General features: G+C 37.7%; 1 protein-coding gene across 1 annotated transcript; it reads left to right on the top strand.

The window, feature by feature from the left end:
- Positions 1-908: 908 nt before the first annotated feature.
- Positions 909-16409, top strand: LOC109979108 (uncharacterized). The gene is made up of 20 exons (XM_065964799.1): positions 909-961; positions 3207-3503; positions 4688-5047; positions 5156-5473; positions 5638-6027; positions 7260-7381; positions 8891-9227; positions 9347-9640; positions 9768-10079; positions 10185-10469; positions 10630-10926; positions 11014-11325; positions 11431-11715; positions 11876-12172; positions 12260-12571; positions 12677-12961; positions 13076-13402; positions 13606-13923; positions 15140-15288; positions 16151-16409. The coding sequence occupies exons 1-20, from the start codon at positions 943-945 to the stop codon at positions 16157-16159; spliced, it is 5325 nt and encodes a 1774-aa protein (XP_065820871.1). The 5' UTR covers positions 909-942; the 3' UTR covers positions 16160-16409.
- Positions 16410-16637: the final 228 nt, after the last annotated feature.

Here is a 16637-nt window from a genome sequence, read left to right on the forward strand (position 1 = left end):
CTGATTAAACAACACGTTTAGTATTTATATTATAAGCAGACTGTAATATATCACTGTGATGCCTACTTTGACTACTGGGGAAGAGGGACCCAAGTCACAGTAACTTCTGGTAAGTAATAATCAAAATACATGTTAATGAATGCAGTCGATGATTTACAATGTTTAATTAAATGAATGTTGATTTATTGTGTACTCAAACCAACGTACAGTCTTCAGCATTTACATTAGGGTAAATATAAGGCATACAAACTGGTTTACTGATGAAGTACATCGATTTATTCGATGACACAAGCTCTAGAGGATTTTTGCACTAAGGTGTGATTGAAACCAATCATTGTGACTTTGACTACTGGGGGAAAGGAACGATGGTGACCGTCACAACAGGTAAAAAAGGCTCTTTCTGTCCTCATGTTTAAGAAATTATAATATACTGTTTTATTTAAATTATTTAGACCTCAGTGGCTTGAGGAAAATCTTTATGGTGCTCGTTTTTGTATGTTGAATGTGTTGACTCATTACACTGTGACTACTACTTTGACTACTGGGGGAAAGGAACGATGGTGACCGTCACAACAGGTAAAAAAGGCTCTTTCTGTCCTCATGTTTAAGAAATTAGAATATACTGTTTGATTTAACATTTTAAGACCTCAGTGGCATGAGGAAAATTGCTATGGTGCTTGTTTTTGTATGTTGAATGTGTTGACTCATTACACTGTGATGGTGCTTTTGACTACTGGGGAAAAGGAACGATGGTGACCGTCACAACAGGTAAAAAAGGCTCTTTTTGTCCTCATGTTTAAGAAATTATAAACTACTGTTTTATTTAACATATTTAGCCCTCAGCGGCATGAGAAACATCGTTATGGTGTGTTTTTGTATGCTGAATGTGTCGACTTATTTCACTGTGACGGTGATGGTTTTGACTATTGGGGAAAAGGAACGATGGTGACCGTCACAACAGGTAAAAAAACATTTAATCTTCATCATGAAATTGCGGTGATGACAAACAAATTTAGACAACAACTTCAGTGGTTGGTTCACTTTTTGTATGATAAATGCTGTGATATATAACACTGTGATGGTGTTTTTGATTACTGGGGAAAAGGAACAATGGTGACCGTCACATCAGGTAAGTCAACTGCTTGTTTTGTAGTTGAGACACCTTGAATACTGTATGTTATTTGTGTTTTGTTTTGGAAATCATGCCTTTTCTGAGTTGATACTTGCAGAGGTAAATATAAAAATGCAAAAGGATAGATAATATCAAAGATTACGAACCGTTAAATATCTTGATTCCTGAGAACAGGTTTTTGTATGCCGTGGTTAATATATTGTCCAACTGTGACTACGGTTTTGACTACTGGGGTAAAGGCACAATGGTCACTGTAACTTCAGGTATGTAGCTTTAACATTTCTGAATTTAATGTCTTATCTGATTACTGATGCAATGTTATCTTTTTGATTTGGCCACGGGAAAGTAGCCAGCGATAAAACAGCAAACTGTTTTCTGTAGCCGGGTAAAGAGTTTGAGAAAGACTTCAAACTCCTGGCTGCAGAGTTCAGTTTTAAATTACTTCTATTCAAAGAATCAAATTTTATTTAGAATTGTTTCCTGTTGTTGACATCAAAATGTTCAACAAGAGGTTGTGGGATATTACAGTGATAAGTTTTTGTGACAAGTCCTTATTGACTTTCTTTACTGTGATAACTGGGCTTTTGACTACTGGGGTAAAGGAACAATGGTCACTGTAACTTCAGGTATGTATCGTTAACATTTCTGAATTTAATGTCTTATTCAATTACTGATGCAATGTTATCTTTTTGATGTGGCCATGGGAAAGTGGCCAAGGATAAAACGGCTAACTAATTTTTGTAGCCGGGTAAAGAGTTTAGAGTTCGGTTTACATTTTATGCTATTCAAAGATGCATATTTTACTTAGAATCTTTTACTGTTGTTGACATCAAAATATTCAACAAGAGGTTGTGGGATATTACAGTGATAGGTTTTTGTGACAAGTCCTTATTGACTTTCTACACTGTGATAACTGGGGCTACGGTTTTGACTACTGGGGTAAAGGAACAATGGTCACTGTAACTTCAGGTATGTATCTTTAACATTTCTGAATTTAATGTCTTATTCAATAACTGATGCAATGTAATCTTTTTGATGTGGCCACGGGAAAGCAGCCAGCGATAAAACAGAAAACTGATTTTTGTAGCCGGATAAAGAGTTTGCGAAAGACTTCAAACTCCTGGCTGCAGAGTTCAGTTTTAAATTACTTCTATTCAAAGATGCATATTTTATTTAGAATTGTTCACTGTTGTTGACATCAAAATATTCAACAAGAGGTTGTGGGATATTACAGTGATAGGTTTTTGTGACAAGTCCTTATTGACTTTCTTTACTGTGACAACTGGGATGCTTTTGACTACTGGGGTAAAGGCACAATGGTAACGGTGACATCAGGTAAGATTTGCACCGCAAAATGTCATTTTTTAAGTTACATTTAAAGTAGTGATACTTCAGATTTAAATGTCACTTTTAAAGTAGGGTACTTTTGTGTAGTTGAACAGTAACTTTGTAAGAAGATGCAATGTCGATTGTTTTTAGCAAGTTAAATTTGCAAGAACCGTTGGTAGTGCACAAAACATAAGCAGACGTAGCCCTTTTTATATTTGAAGTAACTTAAACTTTTCTACTTCTTTTGACTACTGGAGAAAAGGTACAACTGTAACCGTTACATCAGTTAAGAACAATTGAATTCCTAAATTATTTACTTGATTTAAATAAAAGTATGTCAAGAACAAAAAATTGCCACTAAATAATTTGCCATATATTCAAAGAATTTACATCTTCATCTATTCAGTCTAAAATATAACTCAGAGCGGTTGTAGTCGAAGTTGTAGACTTCAAAAAAATCAAACATATGAAAACCACAAAAATCATCTTACTGGTGAAAGTTAGCTCAAACAATAACATGTAAAAAAGAGAGATAGCAGATGAGATGGAAGAACTGTATGGAGCGTAGTTTCCACATCAGGTAAAGGTGTCAAAATGTATTCTTCAATCCAATGCTTTAAGCCATCTGTTAAAAAAGAGCCGACTTCTCTTCATGTGTGATTTAAGTTTAATAACAAATTTCTTTAATGATTCATTTTCATTTCAGTATTTTTTTTCTGCTCTTTTCTTTTTTTTTCTTTTTTAGTCGCTTCTTCCAAACCAACCGTGTTTCCTCTGATGCAATGCGGGTCTGAGACTGCAAACACCGTCACTCTTGGCTGCCTTGCCACTGGCTTCTCGCCCTCCTCGGTGACCTACGCGTGGAGCAAAGCTGGAACTGCCTTGACGGACTTCATCCAGTATCCTCCAGTAGAGAAGAGTGGTGTTTATACAGGAATCAGTCAAATCAAAGTGAACAAAGAGGACTTGGATGCAAAGCAGACCTTTAAATGCATCGCATCAAACACAGCAGGAGACGGAGAGGGGATTTTCATCGTGACACGTAAGACTTCTGCTCAGTCATATAAATACCTTATAGCAGCTGATTTTTACATGTAGCAGGTTAAGATGGCAGAGATGATAATATATATTATCATGCATTTTTAAACTCATTTTATATTGTTTAAATTTGCATTGATAGAAATGTACATGCAGTAAAAATGGTCGTACTTGATAGGCTCACTGTGATCTGTAAAATGTGTCAGGACATATTTAATAAATTAGAAAGAATATTTTAATTAATTCAGATAAATCAATTAATATATCTGGTTGTGTTAAATAAATATAGAATATGTTAATATTACAATGTTACTATGAAAAATGCAATAAAGATATCAAATAAATACAAATAATCTGCCTATAAAAATAGTCTACATCATGTAGATTAGAAAGATATGTATTTTACTGTACACTTAGAAAGTACTACAATACTTCTGTAATAATTATAATTACAAAACTACTACAAATACTTCTACTGCAAATAATAATAAGAGTAATAATTAAGTAAATGTTTAAGTTATTGGTGTAATTTTTCAACAAAACTGAATTTCTTTAACATGATTCTGTCAGTCTACTACAGAAATATACTCAATTTCAAAAGAATTTGAAACATAAAAGATAATAAAATCAACAAAAAACACTGTTTTAATGTGAGATACTGGGAAATATCCTTTAATATTTTTTACTTGAATAATTAGTGACTCTGGCGTGCAAACAAAAGAGTGAGGTGAAATAAGAAGGTTGACACTTTCTCATGCATATTCCGCTGCTGACTCGGTCTATTTTACTCCTTACTAATATTCTGCATGTCCTCTGCACCTGTCTACAATCACAGCATTGCAATGTGCCATGCTTGTTTCTATCCATCTGCATAATTCAAGTTATGCAGATAGATTGACCTGTATGCTGATAATTAAGGTTTGGGTTGATCCATGTTTGCTTGCTAGAGCAGTAAATATATATGCAGAAGTGAGCATTAAAGCTCTGCTGTTTAGTAATGTTATTTTTTCCTCCTGAGTCTTTCCGTTTAAAAGTGTAAATTTGAGGAGAAGCCACAAGTCAAAAAGTCAAATTAAGTTAACCTCGAAGTCGACTGCATTTTGAAAAAATTGCTTCTGCATATATATCTTTGTACGTTTTATTCCCTGCTTGCGCAAACATATATTTGTGTATATCTTTGTTTTACAGTGCCGATTTATAAGGAGCCAACTCTTAAAGTGTTTTCCTCATGTGATGGGGGAGAGGAGGTTTCCTTCTCATGCTTTGCCAAAGATTTTGCACCAAAGCAGTACGAGTTCAAATGGCTGAAAAACGATGGGGTAATCCCCCACGACACATATGTGGACCAAACTCCTGCCAAAGAAAAAAAGACAGAGAATGGAACTCTGTACAGTGCAGCAAGTTTCCTCACAGTACCAGCCAGCGAGTGGACTCAAGACACCAAGTATGTATGCGAGTTTAAGGGGAAAGGTATGAAAGGTCCAGTGTACAAGAATTCTTCTGTGAGCAACAATGGGCTCAACAATTGTTGCGAGGAAATTCCAACAAGTGAGTAAATGATGCACTTTGAGTAAATTGTGTTCAGATTCCTTTTTTATTTCCATTGGTTTTCAGCCATTTCTATGCAGTAATTCTCCCTTATGTCTCACTCAAAAGGTCCCGTATGTCCTGTGGTAGATGTGGATATAAATATCAATGGCCCTTCAATGGATGACTTGTTTTCAAAAGGAAAAGGAACAATGGTGTGTGAGGTCACGGTAAATAAGGTCTCTGCAGACAAGATTTATTGGACAGACGAGCAAGGGAACGACATAGCTGCTGCCTCAACAACTAGCAGCAAAGGACAAAAAGGCAAATTCAGCCTTCGCCTTGAAATCTCCTTTGATGATTGGAGCCGTGGGGTAAAGCCCTTCTGTAATGTTGCACATTCGGAGTATACTGACCCCATCAAGAAACAGCTTGAAAGGAATATTGGTAAGAAAACTATTAGTCATGCACTAAAATACTGTGTGTTGATGCTGTAATATCTATCAAATATGAGTGATCTTTTTAAGCTGGATTTGTAGGAGAGATTTCCATTAGAAAAGTATGTTCTCAAATTTTTGACAGAAGGTTTAATTGTTCTCTCATGCTTGCAGGAGGACTGACTCAGCGTCCATCAGTGTTTATGCTGCCTCCGTTAGAACATACTAGAAAAGAAATGGTGACCTTGTCTTGCTATGTGAAAGACTTCTACCCCAAGGAGGTTTATGTGTCTTGGCTTGTTGATGACGAGAAAGCAGACTCAAAGTACGGGTTCCATACCACAAAACCTGTAGAAAACCAAGGATCTTATTCGGCATATAGCCAGTTATCCCTCAGCTTCGAGCAGTGGAACAAGAGTGATGCAGTGTTTAGTTGTGTAGTATACCACGAGTCTCTGACTAACACAACTAAAGCTATTGTCAGGTCCATTGGGTCCAAAACCTCTCAAAACATCAACCTGGTCAACCTCAACATGAACATCCCTGAAACGTGCAAGGCCCAGTAGATGTTTTTTTTGTCTCCATCTGTCTTGTGTTGTTTGTTGCTTGTGATTTGATATTGTGTTTGTCTTTAAATGCAAAATAAAAACAAAAAAAAAGGTTGATCTTGTTGATTTATGTTGCATGCTGTCCCGTCTTTACTTACTCAGTATTTCAAGCTACATGTCCGTTGTATGTGTACTGTCACTGTGCTATCCTAACATAAATCAGGTTAACAAATCAGCAAATTGGATTTATAGCATTGTTTGCAATAGCAATAAAGTATCAATTTTATACTTAACTGCATACATATAATTAAAAGGTACTGTATTCAGTAGAATAACACAACCACTTACAGAGTTCAGACCAGTTAAGTTTAACATATTACACTATTTGTTTGTAGATATGCATTCACAGTGTGTGTAGTACTCGTCTTTGTGTGTATATGCATGTTTAATCTTCTGGGTCTTGCACCCCAAACATGAGATGATTGTTTGAGGTCTAACTCCAGCTCCAGAGTACTGCCGTTAAATGACCAACAGACTGATTCAAAAGCTAAGTCATACAAGCCACACAAAGAATAGTGGGGTCTTTCAAAAGCAATTCAAGATCAACAAGACACCACTTTAATGAATATGATCTCCTGTTCGTGACATTTATTACAAGAAAGACGCCAGTACTGTATTTTACTGATTTATTGTCATCTATGGGATTAAGTAACTGACTGATTAAATCCACTCTTACCACAAAGGTTATGAAACTTCTCGGAATCTAAAGCATTTTTACTCTGTCTCGTCTCGGTCTCAGACTGGGCGGACTCCAGATTTTAAATCAAGACCAGTCAAGACCAAAACTGATAGGCTATTTTTCCACATCATTACTGTTATTGGAAGGAAATGCTCCTCTTTTAAAGAATTCTTAAATTCCTTCATTCTTAATAAGATTTCTATCCACGGTTATGGACGCAACCTTCATGGAGTTACGGTCATGCACACAAGAAGATGATTTTTCATTTTCTCGGTCTTGCCCTGCCATGGTCTTGGTCTTGACTCGGTCTCGATCCCTAAATGTCTTGGTCTTGTCTCGGCCTCTGAGCACTCTGGTCTCAGGTATGTCTTGGTCTAGGGTAGTGCGGTCTTGACCAAACACTACTAGTAGGTAAATGAATAGATTTTTAAACATTAGTAGAATTAGGTCATTGTCTCAAAGTTGGTAGAGTACGTATTAACTCAATAATTGTTTTTAACCTCATCCAGACTTCACACAATGGAGCGATGCTTTGGAGGCAGAAAAAGATAACATGGCCGAACCTGCCCTCACCTTCATCCTTCTCTTCCTCATTACTCTGCTTTTCACCATTGCAACTACTGCTTTCAAGGTAATGAACCCTCATGTATGGATTTAATTTAACCAGAAAGAAAAGAACGCTGAATCTCTTGGTGTTGTCTTACAATTTAACTAAACACTCTAAAGCCAACTAAAATAATATTTATCATCGACTACACTATCATTCGCATTTCACTTTTTTATTGAAGATTCATTCAAAAAGTGATTGCAGCCAAATCTCAACAATTTATGGTCATTGTTCAGGGGGTAACATTAAAACAGAATCTACTGAAATAGTGAAAATAATACTATTAGACTTACAGTGTATAGCGCCTTTCTGAGCAATCAAAGATGCTTAACGAAGAACAACAAAAAAATCGTTCTACTTTGTAAACTTGTGGAATTCAACATTTTAAACCTGATACAATTAATTTGTAAAGCTTTTATACTGTAAAAACTTAAATTTTACTCACACTAAACAGATGTTGATCTCACTAAAAATAACCAAGAGCCCCTTTGAAATCCAAAAGTAATACTTTATTGTACTGTTGTACACTGTTTAAGTTAAATTTATGGAGTGCGTTGTTATGACGAGGTCAGGAAAGTCTTCTATGTGGTATTTTATGATGCAGTAAGCCTAACTGAATTGCAGGGATGTAAACATTGTGGAGTATTTTTAATGATCAACGTTTATTTTCTTTGTCTTTTCAGGTTAAATGAGGTGAACTTTCTGTAGAATGTATTTTTCACAGTGTTTTTGCATACATTCAGAGTATCATGTAAGTAACCGTCTTTGTCCTTTATTTTATTACAAAAAACCATGTCATTATGATGTTTTTAAAATATTAACCATTGACATTGAAACTGCAATATTTTTCTCTTTTTCAAACTGTACTATCTATCATTTCCACCACGAACATTTTTGTCACATAATAATCCTATTTGTACAATGTCTTGTTTTGAGCAATCTGCATTTGTGTGATTTGTTTTTTCAAGTAATAAATTGCATTTCTGTTAATGACTTTTCCAGAATCTTTTAATGAACAACCCGTGAGAGATTCAAGACATGAATGTGAACATTTTACAGTTGCTTATGTTCTTGAATCTATTATTAAACCTTTAGCAAAGTTTGAAACCTATTTAATCATGCATGTAAAATGATATGAGATATTTAAATGTTAGTTCTGTTTCTTTTACTGGCATAACCACACCTCACACCTGGTCTCTGTGATGCACGGTTGCTCTTGTCTTTGTTTCACTTCTGTAATTTGGTGCTTTTTTGAGAGCTGGGTGTTACTCAATGCTTCCGCCTGCTGCTTACCCTGACCCCTCTGCCCTGTCATACCGCCACATCTGTGCAACAGACTCCCAGCCTTATCTCCAAATAACTTTTAAGATACAATTTAAAGGTACAACTCTGCCATCTAGCCTGAAAAAAAGATATTACACTTAGTATTGAGACAAACCTGATTATCTGGAGGTATGTATCAATGGTTATATGAAATCAGCTCATATTGTTTTTTTATGCTAACATGTAATAGAAGGAAGCAAGTCATAAAATATTATCTTCTGTACTACAGAACCGCTGGTTGTATCTCCAAACATCACATTACAACCTGTCTGGGAAGGTGAATTCAAAGCCTCAGGGGTCAGACTCATCTGCACCTTGAGTGGATTCTTTCCAGGTGAACTGAGTGTGGAGTGGAAGCTGGACAACGACCCTCTAGTGATTAATCCAATCGAAAGGAAGCTGCAGACCGTGGAGGGAGTGAATAAAACATTTAGTTTTAGCAGTGAGATTGAGCCAAACAGCAAGAAGTGGGCAAAAGGCTCAAGCTATACATGCAAGGCGATTCACAACAACATTGAATTTACAAAGACAATTAGTGTCTGTCAAAGTAAGTATGTGTGGCACAAAATATGAAAGCTACTTATATTCCCTGCACACTTTCATTTAAAAGGCCTGCTTTAGCACATTGAGCAGTTTTAATAAGACTGAATGATTGTTTTCCTGCAGTCGTTCCAAGCACCACTCCTTCCATGCATTTACAAACCCCGAGCTTCAAGACGGTAATGACGGCAAAGTCAGACATTAAGGCAACATGTTCAGTCTGCACTATTTTTGATGCCACTGTGACATGGAGGCTGGATGAGGACTCTCCCTCCAAAGAACACATCAACCAGGTCACTAATGCAAGTCATATAATAAGCACTCTGACAGTTTCATCAAGCAGCTGGCAAAGACTGAAGGATCTAAAATGTAAGGCTGAACATCACTGCTTCTCCTCTACTGAAGTTACATTTGTTCCAGGTAAAGAGGCTCAGCAAATTAAAAACTATTTTTGCCATAAATATTACTTACGCCTCTTCATGGGGTATTGTGATGAATATAGTGCCTTAAACGTAATTCTGCTCTGTTCTCTTTCTGCATAATAAAGGACCTGCAGTAAGACCTCCATTGATTCAGATCAGAAGATCTCTCCCACATTTGCTGAAGGGAGACAGTGCTGTGCTGGAGTGTGACATCACACAGTCCGACTCCAGGGATCTATCTGTCACCTTACATAATAATAAGAATGCTATTATTGGCACACAGTTTGTTGATCTTCCTCAAACCCCAGGACCACATTCAATCAGTAGATTCTTTTCTGTGCCTCAAAATCACTGGAAGAAAAACACAAGTTTCTACTGCAGCGTAAGCCAAGGTTTCTCTGGCAGTTCTACATCAAACTCTACTGGCATTATCTTTGGTGAGAGGACCAACTCTTCCAACTACAACTTGGTAATTTAATCCGTTATAATTTTCCATCTATGATCGCTTGATTGTCTGATCCATTGTTTCATCTCTTATTTAGTGGATCCATCAGTGGAGCTCCTTCTGGTCCCAGGTGAAGAGTCTGGACAACAGAGACTGTCGTGCTCTGGATGGGGCTTTGACCCTCAAATCAAATGGTCTTCTGAGTCCCAGCAAAAATCTCCTTCGACCTATGACATCAGCATGGGTGCAGGTGGACGTGTGGCAGTAACCAGTCAACTTCTTGTCCCTCAAAAAGAGTGGAAAACGGGGAAAAGCTTCACCTGTGAAGTCTCTGACAGGTCTCTGAACAAACAATACAGAAAGGAAATCAGCGTCTGTACAGGTGAAACAAAGTGGAGACACATACACTTTAAGTCAAAGGCTAAAAAATATTTGATAATCCTTTGAAGTATTTTATCATGTATAGACAACGTCTTTAACAATGTCAAGGTTACTCAGGATTCGGTCTTATTCATGATCCTTTTTTCCTCAAACTTTCTCAGCATGTTCCACCATCCCTCCTTCCATTCACCTGGAGACTCCCAGCTTCAAGACAGTAATGATGGCAGAATCTGAGGTTACAGCTACATGTTTGGTCCGCACAGCGTTTGATGCAACAGTGACATGGCTGATGAACCAAACAGTAACTTCAAGAGGCTCAGTGAAGAAGACTGCAAACGGAACTCATACAATCAGTGATTTGACTCTTTCATTAAGTCAATGGAAAGAACTTGGATCCATAACATGTAAAGCAGAGCACAAGTGCTTCTCCTCCGTTGAGAGGACTGTGACTGTTGCAGGTAAGTCGACTTTAGAACATCAATACGCAGTGTTTTTCTTTTCATGGCAAAGTATGAAAGAGATATTTTCTGTTTTTGTGTCTTCAGTGCCTGCAAACACAGTTACAACAATTCAGGTCAGAAGATCTCTCCCACATTTGCTGAAGGGAGACAGTGCTGTGCTGGAGTGTGACATCACACAGTCCGACTCCAGGGATCTATCTGTCACCTTACATAATAATAAGAATGCTATTATTGGCACACAGTTTGTTGATCTTCCTCAAACCCCAGGACCACATTCAATCAGTAGATTCTTTTCTGTGCCTCAAAATCACTGGAAGAAAAACACAAGTTTCTACTGCAGCGTAAGCCAAGGTTTCTCTGGCAGTTCTACATCAAACTCTACTGGCATTATCTTTGGTGAGAGGACCAACTCTTCCAACTATAACTTGGTAATTTAATCCGTTATAATTTTCCATCTAAGATAGCTTGATTGTCTGATGCATTGTTCCATCTCTTATTTAGTGGATCCATCAGTGGAGCTCCTTCTGGTCCCAGGTGAAGAGTCTGGACAACAGAGACTGTCATGCTCTGGATGGGGCTTTGACCCTCAAATCAAATGGTCTTCTGAGTCCCAGCAAAAATCTCCTTCGACCTATGACATCAGCATGGGTGCAGGTGGACGTGTGGCAGTAACCAGTCAACTTCTTGTCCCTCAAAAAGAGTGGAAAACGGGGAAAAGCTTCACCTGTGAAGTCTCTGACAGGTCTCTGAACAAACAATACAGAAAGGAAATCAGCGTCTGTATAGGTGAAACAAAGTGGAGACACATACACTTTAAGTCAAAGGCTAAAAAATATTTGATAATCCTTTGAAGTATTTTATTATGTATAGACAACGTCTTTAACAATGTCAAGGTTACTCAGGATTCGGTCTTATTCATGATCCTTTTTTCCTCAAACTTTCTCAGCATGTTCCACCATCCCTCCTTCCATTCACCTGGAGACTCCCAGCTTCAAGACAGTAATGATGGCAGAATCTGAGGTTACAGCTACATGTTTGGTCCGCACAGCGTTTGATGCAACAGTGACATGGCTGATGAACCAAACAGTAACTTCAAGAGGCTCAGTGAAGAAGACTGCAAACGGAACTCATACAATCAGTGATTTGACTCTTTCATTAAGTCAATGGAAAGAACTCGGATCCATAACATGTAAAGCAGAGCACAAGTGCTTCTCCTCCGTTGAGAGGACTGTGACTGTTGCAGGTAAGTCGACTTTAGAACATCAATACGCAGTGTTTTTCTTTTCATAGCAAAGTATGAAAGAGATATTTTCTGTTTTTGTGTCTTCAGTGCCTGCAAACACAGTTACAACAATTCAGGTCAGAAGATCTCTCCCACATTTGCTGAAGGGAGACAGTGCTGTGCTGGAGTGTGACATCACACAGTTTGACTCCAGGGATCTATCTGTCACCTTACATAATAATAAGAATGCTATTATTGGCACACAGTTTGTTGATCTTCCTCAAACCCCAGGACCACATTCAATCAGTCGATTCTTTTCTGTGCCTCAAAATCACTGGAAGAAAAACACAAGTTTCTACTGCAGTGTAAGCCAAGGTTTCTCTGGCAGTTCTACATCAAACTCTACTGGCATTATCTTTGGTGAGAGGACCAACTCTTCCAACTATAACTTGGTAATTTAATCCGCTATAATTTTCCATCTAAGATAGCTTGATTGTCTGATGCATTGTTTCATCTCTTATTTAGTGGATCCATCAGTGGAGCTCTTTCTGGTCCCAGGTGAAGAGTCTGGACAACAGAGACTGTCGTGCTCTGGATGGGGCTTTGACCCTCAAATCAAATGGTCTTCTGAGTCCCAGCAAAAATCTCCTTCGACCTATGACATCAGCATGGGTGCAGGTGGACGTGTGGCAGTAACCAGTCAACTTCTTGTCCCTCAAAAAGAGTGGAAAACGGGGAAAAGCTTCACCTGTGAAGTCTCTGACAGAATTCTGAAGAAAGATGTTCAACAGGAGATCAGCCTCTGTTCAGGTAAAATGAGCCCCCACAGTCCATGATCAAATAGTTGACTGAAGTGTAAGTGAATTACCTTCAAGTCAATCATTCATATTATTGTTTTTTCATTAATGTCATGGTCTTTTTTAGTTACTCCCACATCATCTCAATCAGTTGGGGTCTATATTCAGGGACCACCACTCCAGGAGAATCAGAACACGGGACAAGTGACTGTCACCTGCCTTTTGGTTGGCCCTCTTCTAAAAGATATTTCCATCTACTGGAAAGTAGATGGAAACACATATACCCATCATGCCCATATAGAGCCACCAGTGAGTCTCGGCAACGGTACAGAAACTTTGCGGAGCTTCCTTAACGTGTCAGCAGAGGACTGGAACTCTTATAAAAACGTGTCATGTGAGGGGAAGCATCCATGTTCCAAGCAGAGCTACAAGGACCATATAAAGAAATGCAATGGTAGCTATACATTAAGACATGGATTTACCTCATTCTCATCGCTTATAGCCATTTGTCAATTTCAAAATGTTTCAGCATAGCTCAAAAAGTCAAGCCTTACATTAAAACACGGGATTAATAAACTATCATTTTAACATAAGTTACACTGGCTGTGCAAAAATAATTAGGTTCAAGTGATAACTGTGTTTTCTATGTTTTTCTAGACACCAGTCCACCAACAGTGAAGATTATACAACCAAGTGCCTCTCAGGCTTCCACATCACACTTCCTCGCACTTACTTGCCTGGTGTCAGAATTTTTCCCATCCAACATAATAGTGTACTGGAAAAAAGATGGCCAGAGACTCCCTTCAACTGGTTACACTAACAGTCCTGCATGGAAGTACACCGGGAGCAGCACTTATTCAATGAACAGCAGACTAAATATAACCAAAACTGTGCACGAGGAGTCCACATATTCTTGCGTTGTCAGACATGAGTCATCCGAAATGCCCCTTGAAAGCAGTATAAAGGATGTGTTTGGTGAGCTGTTTATTATACATCAAGCAGGACTGCAGATCAATGATGTTATTCTTTATACTGTAGTGAAACTCTATTGTGCCCAATCATTTGTACTAGAGGCTTCCTTGGTATCTCATGCCTTTTATAACTTGTGATGAATTACACAGTGTGCTAGCACTCCAAACATTTTGGTTGAAAATAGAAATTTTAGTACTAAGGAACAGAACCTGGGTTTAAAGGTATATTATGTAACTTTCAAACCAGTAGATGTCACACTTTAGCACCAGTCTCTCAGACAAAAATCAAACTTCCTCAGTGCACTACCTTCCCTCCTCCCACACCCTTCCTTTAATGTTTTGACTCTCTCTTAATAAGACTCTCTCTCTCTGTATTGATGTGCAAGCCCAAAGATTATTCTTTTTGTTATTATTCTTTTAAGTATTAAGTAAAGCTTGTTCTTCAGTTCAGAAAGTATGTTGGATGTCCTTTAGTTGTACTCTTGCAATGACACTTCACCATTATGCCTCTACATACTGCTTCTGGTGGCAGGGCTAACAGTTGGAGAGGGACGGGTACGTGTAAAAAAACATTTATGAAACATGTTTGAGCCTCTGAGTTACACAAACAAGCTGAAGGACGCACAGTCCTGTCCGTTTGAACACAGAGTTCAGGACAACAAACCCAGATCAAGTTTGACTTCACTCGTTTTTCAGAAAGTAATTACTAAACTGATATGTGCTCCAGGGTGCTGGTCGCCTTGGCTGGTGGAGCAGGTGCCACATGTACAGAGGCTTTTATCCTTGACACATCAGTCATAGGTTCTTGTCCCGTCCCCATCCCTTTGGTACATATCTACCCCACCCTCTCCTCCCCACGTTTTCCATCTATCTTCAGCTGTCCTATCAATAAAGAAAGAAAATGCCAGAAAAAAAAAAAACATTTATAAAATCAATACTTTAATGCACTTCAGTGGAACAATCTGTAGTGTCTGCTGAATCTACAAAAAAAAATAAGCAAGCTTGTCCTGGTGAAGCAATTCAAATCTGATTTAAACTACTTACTGCAATATGAATTAATGTGTTTTCTATGAAAATATAAAATACCTTTTCCATGTAACCTTCAGCTGAGGTGAAACTGTAACTGTTGTGTACTTTTATCAGTTGATAATTATTGTCATTTTGGTCACAGTTAGTTGTATAGTTATTTATTAACAAATCTCCTTTCGTTTCTTTCACAGACGTATTGAAGAGCTGTGATTTTTTGGATAATATTATGTATGCTGAAAGGATCCAAGACAAAGATGAGGAAGGCTGGTTTATGGCTTTCACATTTCTCATTTTTTTCCTCATCTCTATCGTCTATGGTGTCCTTGCAACCCTGTTTAAGGTAAGCAACAGCAGTTTTAGTAGTTTTGGGCTGTGTCCGAAATCACACACTCATTCCGACTCCCTACTCATTACATAGTGTCGCGCAACTAAAACGTGCAGCTTAACTCTGGCCGAGGATCAATAATAATGGAAAATAACGTCATGAATTTTAGTAATAACTTTTTATAAATGGTAAATGGACTTGAGTTTATATAGCGCTTTTACACTGCATGTCACACCCATTCACACACTGATGGTAGTAGTCGCTATGTAGTATCATCCATCAGAAGCAACTAATCCCATTCATACACCGCCACCGATGCAGCAATCTGGGGTTAAGGGTCTTGAACAAGGACACATCGGACATGTTGCCCAGCTGAGGATCAAACCCTTGACCTTCTGGTTGAGAGGCGATGACTCTACCAACTGAGCCACAGCCGCCACCCTTGTATTATACTGAGTGTATTTTCACAAAACAGCCATAAATAATGAATAATTATAAAATATAGAATTTTTGATATAATGAAACATTATTGCACCAAAACTAATTTATTTGTGTATCTGTGCACTACTTTTGCAATGCATTGTGGGATACAATGAGTGGACTATATAAAGGTATGATCATGCTCACTTAGAATTCGGACCACAAAAATGGCATGTTCACGAGTGAATTTGGGAGTGATTTCGGACACAGCCTTGGTGTTTAGATTTCATCTTCTAGCAGAGTATTTCATATCTCTTGAGTTATCGAGACATCTCTGAATTTTTTTTAATGATTACTCCAGTAATTTTAAGTGTTTTGGGAGTTTAAATTGAAGTCTTTTACTAAAATAAAAAAATTCCCACATCTATAACCATTAAACCCTTTTTTTCCCATTTAGACTAAATGATGGCGATCACAGGAACAGATCAACTTTCAAGATCAAAAAGTGAACTTCTGGAGATTTTTGATTGTATCTGGTCTTGTTAATCTTTAAATGGGATAAGAAATGCTCCCATCATTATGCTCCTTTCAACTGTTTTACATCTTGTTACTTTTCTACATGCCAATTCTTTTGAGATTATGCCACCAATGTCATGAAAAAAAATCCTGTATCATTTGTGCATTGAGAAAATAAATATTCATAAATTGGAAACAAAGATTGCCAGTAATTGCTTGATTTTATTATAAGAAATGTTTTATATGTAAATAATGTTCCCTGATGATAGGCTTATTATGCTATAGTATATTTCTCTTACATTATCGGCATCCCAGTAATTCTCAGATTGTCCACAAGAGTGAGACATAGCTCCACATACAGAAGTAGAGGGTTGTGTCCTGTATGTGCAACGCAAGTTGTGAAGTCATTTCAAGATACTGTCCGTTCT

This window comes from Labrus bergylta, chromosome 16, assembly GCF_963930695.1.
Source record: "Labrus bergylta chromosome 16, fLabBer1.1, whole genome shotgun sequence".
Classification (NCBI taxonomy): Eukaryota; Metazoa; Chordata; class Actinopteri; order Labriformes; family Labridae; genus Labrus; species Labrus bergylta.